This window comes from Pristiophorus japonicus, chromosome 4 (genome assembly GCF_044704955.1).
Source record: "Pristiophorus japonicus isolate sPriJap1 chromosome 4, sPriJap1.hap1, whole genome shotgun sequence".
NCBI classification, from domain to species: domain Eukaryota; kingdom Metazoa; phylum Chordata; class Chondrichthyes; family Pristiophoridae; genus Pristiophorus; species Pristiophorus japonicus.
In genome coordinates, this window is record NC_091980.1 from 141,843,345 (window position 1) to 141,849,344 (window position 6,000).

General features: G+C 45.4%; 1 protein-coding gene across 1 annotated transcript in view; it reads left to right on the top strand.

The window, feature by feature from the left end:
* The window catches only part of LOC139262231 (kazal-type serine protease inhibitor domain-containing protein 1-like), a 77,160-nt gene extending 73,295 nt beyond the window's left edge, over positions 1-3,865 (top strand). The window contains exon 4 of the mRNA XM_070877374.1: positions 3,651-3,865. Coding sequence (XP_070733475.1) covers positions 3,651-3,787 — 137 coding nt within the window. The 3' untranslated portion in view covers positions 3,788-3,865. The remainder of the gene's footprint in view (positions 1-3,650) is intronic.
* Positions 3,866-6,000: the final 2,135 nt, after the last annotated feature.

Sequence of the window (6,000 nt, forward strand, 5' to 3'; positions counted from 1 at the left end):
TTTTGTACTCTATGCCTCTATTTATAAAGCCAAGGGATCCCATATGACTCATTACATTTATTAAGCCAGGAAGCTATGCCAATATTTTCAATTGACAGCCTCAACAGCATTTTGGGGGTGAGAGTTCCAGATTTGCCCTGACCTTTGTGTGAGGACATGTGTCCTGATCACCCCTGAACAGACTAGCTCTAATTTCAAGGTTATGCCGCCTTGTTTTGGACTTCCCCACCAGAGGAAATAATTTCTCTCTCTGTACCCTATCCATCAACTCCTTTAATCATCTTAAACGCCTCAATTAGATTGCTCCTTTATCTTCTATACTCAAGGGAATATAAACCTTGTCTATGCAACCTATCCTCATAGTTTAACCCTTCGAGCCCCAGTATCATTCTGGTGAATCTGAGCTGCACCTCCTCCAAGGCCAATATATCTTCCTGGGGTGCAGTGCCCAGAACTGAACACACTTCTTAATCAGGTCATAACATTAGGCTAGGTGCCTCCTCACAAGACATCTCATGTAGCTTCATTGGTCCAATATGCAAGAGGTAGATGTGCAGGTGAGCTCAGAATTGGTTTGTCTATGCCTTCAGCATATTGTCTCTCATAGTGACATCTAATGTGGTGAGTGAAATCCTGCTGCCTAATTGTCTGATGTCACACTGATCCTCACTTCTTCACGTTCCTTTTCAATTAGTCCCAACATAGAATTTACACACAAAAACAGGCCTTTCAGCTCAACAGCTCCATGTCTGTGTTTACACTCCACACAAAATTCCATCCACTGTACTGCATCTAACTCTATCAGCATAACCTTCTATTCGTTTCTCCCCCATGTACTTATTTTTAAATACATTGATACTATTTGCCTCAACTACTCCATAGAACCATAGAAACATAGAAAATAGGTGCAGGATTAGGCCATTTGGCCCTTCGAACCTGCACCACCATTCAATATAATCATGGCTGATCATACAACTTCGGTACCCCATTCCTGCTTCTTTCCATACCCCTTGATTCCTTTAGCCGTAAGGGCTATATCTAACTCCCTTTTGAATATATCTAATGAACTGACCTCAACAACTTTCTGTGGTAGAGAATTCCACAGGTTCACAATTCTCTGAGTGAAGAAGTCTCTCCTCATCTTGGTCCTAAATGGCTTACCCCTTATCCTTAGACTGTGACCCCTGGTTCTGGACTTCCCCAACATCGGGAACATTCTTCCTGCATCTAACCTGTCCAATCCCGTCAGAATTTTATATGTTTCTATGAGATCCCCTCTCATTCTTCTAAACTCCAGTAGCGTGTTCCACATTCTCACCATTGTCTGAGTAAAGGTTTCTGCTGAATTCCTTTTTGGATTTATCAGTGATTATCTTATATTTATGACCCTTAGTTTTGGACTCTCCTACAAGTGAACTGCCCTCCATGGGAAAGAGTGCCTCTTTTATCTTGGGCACCTTGTTATCAGACATGCTGGCCAAACTCTGAAGGCAATTTGGTGTGGAAGGTTTTTGCTGCACATTGCACATTGTGTTAGCTCGGCTCAGCTGGTAGCATGCTTGCTTCTGAGTCCAAAGGTCATGGGTTCAAGCCCCACTATTAACTTAAGCACATACCCAGGCTGGCACTTCAGTGCTAGTTCTGAGAGAGTGCTATATTGTCAGAGGTGCTGTCACATGTCAAACTCAGTCCCTATCTGCTGGTTTAGGTCTGTGTGAAAGCCATCATTCACTTGCAATTTGGAGAATCTTGCTATGCACAATTTGGTTGCCACATTACATACCTCATAGGCAGTCCCTCGGAATCGAGGAAGACTTGCTTCCACTCCCAAAGTGAGTTCTTTCGTGGCTGAACAATCCAATACGAGAGCCACAGACCCTGTTACAGGTGGGACAGACATTCGTCGAGGGAACGGGGGGTCGGTGGGGCTGGTTTGCCGCGCGCTCCTTCTGCTGCCTGCGCTTGACCTCTTCACACCCTTTGCGTTGAGACATTTCTCCACCTCGGCTGGTCTTCGGCCAGGGTCTCCCAGGTGTCAGTGGTGATGTCGCACTTTACCAGGGAGGCTTTGAGGGTGTCCTTGTAACGTTTCCGCTGCTCATCTTTGGCTCGTTTTCCATGAAGGAGCTCCGCATAAAGCATTTGCTTAGGGAGTCTCATATCTGGCATGCGAACTACATGGCCTGCCCAGCGAAGCTGATCGAGTTTGGTCAGTGCTTCAATACAAGGGATGTTAGCCTGGACGAGGACACTGATGTTGGTGCGCCTGTTCTCCCAGGAGATTTGCAGGACTTGCGGAGACATTGTTGGTGATATATCTCCAGCGACTTGAGGTGCCTTCTATGCATCGTCCATGCATCTGATCCATACAGGAGGGCGGTTATTACTACATCCCTGTAGACCATGAGCTTGGTGGTAGATTTGAGGGCCTGGTCTTCAAACACTCTTTTCCTCAGACAGCCGAAGGCTGCACTAGCGCACTGAAGGCGATGTTGCATCTCCGGATCAATGTATGTCTTTGTTAATAAGAGGCTCCCGAGATATGGGAAAAGATCCACGTTGTTGAGGGCCGCGCCATGAATCTTGATGACTGGGGGGCAGTGCTGTGTGGCGGGGACAGGCTGGTGGAGGACCTTTGTCTTGCGGTTGTTAAGCGTAAGGCCCATGCTTTCATATGCCTCGGTGAATACATCGATTATATCCTGGACACACACAACAGCAGTGTCTGCACTGCAGGAGGTAGATTTTTAACTTGCCGCCTGGATGTAAGACTGACATTGCAAATCAGCTTCCTGTTATATAAACCACACCGTTTTAATTTCCAAAATGGAAAGTGAAATCGTGCAATTTCTATAACGGGTGTCTGATCAACATCGGCAGTTTTATTCCTGGGCAGCAAGTTGTACATCTACCCCCAGAAGTATCTCGTAAAGGGCTTTACAAACATCCTGTGGAGAATATCAACCATTCTAGCCTCGATTTTAACTCCCTCCGCCTGATTTCCATCAGTTGCAATGGAGTGGGGGGGGGGGGGGGTTACCCAAACCTTTCCAGCCCCAATCTGACTGACTGCAATTTCAAATTGCAGGCGCCAAGGACTCCTTGACTTACACCAAGCCAGCGGGTCCTCTTTAAATATGAAAATCAGGCTACGGTGATGTAATTGGGGCCATTTATCATCAGCCATTTTAACCTGAGGCCTGAGCGTGCTTCGGCATCAGCTCAAAACTGCTAGGTACCTCATCGAGGGCCTGAGGAGGCCCAGCAAGGTGAGTTTTTATTTATTGTAAGTAGTTTCTTTGTGGTCCAGTAGGGACAGGAGTGCTCTTTTGGGTCCCACAAGGAAACCTTGGGCCTGCTCTGTCCCCAAACCTCACCCGATGAGATTCGACTCCCTGAGACTTATCTGACTGCCAGATGCACCATTGCAGTCTCCTGCCCCATGAATTCCCGCTTCCGTCCGTCGGCCAAGCAGTGATGAGCCCAGGAGTTTAAATCTCACTGGGCCTTGGCATTCGGGTCTGTCTCTCGACCCAGCCCCTCATGCGCACCGATCACACCTTAAGTTAATATCGAGACCTTTATAAATATAATTTATTTGTTTATAGTCTGACATATGGGATTAATGCACATGCTATTTTAATCTACAGATTCACCATTAGCAGTGAAAATGAGTTTGCACAGCAATGATAGAAAATACATCACAGATGAAGAGGAAGTTGAGGAGGATGAGGAGGACTATGATGAAGATGACAATTATGACATCTCTGGTGACTACGAATACTGAAAGAACATGAACATCCCTTGTACATGTGTCTTGCAGAATGCCAGTGGAGCATAGTCATACATACATTAACCATTTAACAATAACGCAATGGCTTATGAGGAAAGATTTGAGCTGTATATAGTTAAAACACTGAATGTCATTCGAAAGTACCAGGATATCTGTAGAATGTTTTACTGTCTGCAATTTTGTACAACACATAACAGTTTTAAAATGTTTCACTGATAGTCCTTAGTGATGTGCTGTAGCTTGTCTTCCCTCTAGACTGTACATAATGTCAGTAAACTTTTCTGAACTTTCATGTTGTATATATAGATCAACAGGTGAAAACCCTCCCAATTAATAAAAACATTACTGAATCGCACCATCATCTGTGGCAACCTAAGAGCTAAAGTAAGGCTCGAATGACAAGAAGCCGTTTAGGACCTCAACTCTGCTTTTCATTCCACATGCACTCTCTCCTGTCATGGACTCCACCCACCCATTTAATCTTCTTTCACAGTTCATGTACACTCTACCTTACAACAACATAAGAAATAGGAGCAGGAGTAGGTCATGCGGCCCCTCGAGCCTGCTCCGCTATTTAATACGATCATGGCTGATCTGATCATGACTCAGGTCCACTTCCCCGCCCACTCCCCATAACCCCTTATCGTTTAAGAAACTGTCTATTTCTGTCTTAAATTTATTCAATGTCCCAGCTTCCACAGCTCTCTGAGGCAGCGAATTCCACAGATCCACAACCCTCTGAGAGAAGAAATTTCTCCTCATCTCAGTTTTAAATGGGCAGCCCTTTATTCTAAGATCATGCCCTCTAGTTCTAGTCTCTCCTATCAGTGGAAACATCCTCTCTGCATCCACCTTGTCAAGCCCCCCTCATAATCTTATACGTTTCGATAAGATCACCTTTCATTCTTCTGAATTCCAATGAGTAGAGGCCCAACCTACTCAACCTCTCCTCATAAGTCAACCCCCTCATCCATGGAATCAACCTAGTGAACCTTCTCTGAACTGCCTCCAAAGCAAGTATATCCTTTTGTAAATATGGAAACCAAAACTGTACGCAGTATTCCAGGTGTGACCTCACCAATACCTTATATAGCTGTAGCAAGACTTCCCTGCTTTTATATTCCATCTCCTTTGCAATAAAGGCCAAGATTCCATTGGCCTTCCTGATCACTTGCTGTACCTGCATGCTAACCTTTTGTGTTTCATGCACAAGTAATCCCAGGTTCCGTTGTACTGCAGCACTTTGCAATCTTGCTCTATTTAAATAATAACTTGCTCTTTGATTTTTTTCTGCCAAAGTGCATGACCTCACGCTTTGCAACATTATACTCCATCTGTCAAATTTTTGACGACTCACTTAGCCTGTCGATGTCCTTTTGCAGATTTTTTGCGTCCTTCCTCCCATCTTTGTATCGTCAGCAAACTTGGCTACATTACACTCGGTCCCTTCTTCCATCGATTGTAAATAGTTGGGGTCCCAGCACTGATCCCTGTGGCACCCCACTAGTTACTGATTGCCAACCCGAGAATGAACCATTTATCCTGACTCTCTGTTTTCTGTTAGTTAGCCAATCCTTGAGTTCCCAATTGTTCAAAAATCTGCATTAAATATATTCAATGACCCCATGTCAACAGCTCTCTGGGGTCGAGAATTCCAAAGATTCACGACCATCTGAGAGAGGAAATTCCCCCGCATCTCCATTTTAAATGGGCAACGCCGTATTCTGAAATTATGCTCCCTAGTTCGAGATGCAAAGGAGGGCAGGAAAAAGAGTGGGAGCGCGATAGTGATAGGGGATTCGATGGTGAGGGGAATAGATAGGCGTTTCTGCGGACGCAACCGAGACTCCAGGATGGTATGTTGCCTCCCTGGTGCAAGGGTCAAGGATGTCTCGGAGCGGGTGCAGGACATTCTGAAATGGGAGGGAGAACAGCCAGTTGTCGTGGTGCACATTGGTACCAACGACATAGGTAAAAAAAGGGATGAGGTCCTACGAAAAGAATTTAAGGAGCTAGGAGCTAAATTAAAAAGTAGGACCTCAAAAGTAGTAATCTCGGGATTGCTACCAGTGCCACGTGCTAGTCAGAGTAGGAATCGCAGGATAGCGCAGATGAATACATGGCTTGAGCAGTGGTGCAGCAGGGAGGGATTCAAATTCTTGGGGCATTGGAACCGGTTCTGGGGGAGGTGGGACCAGTACAAACCG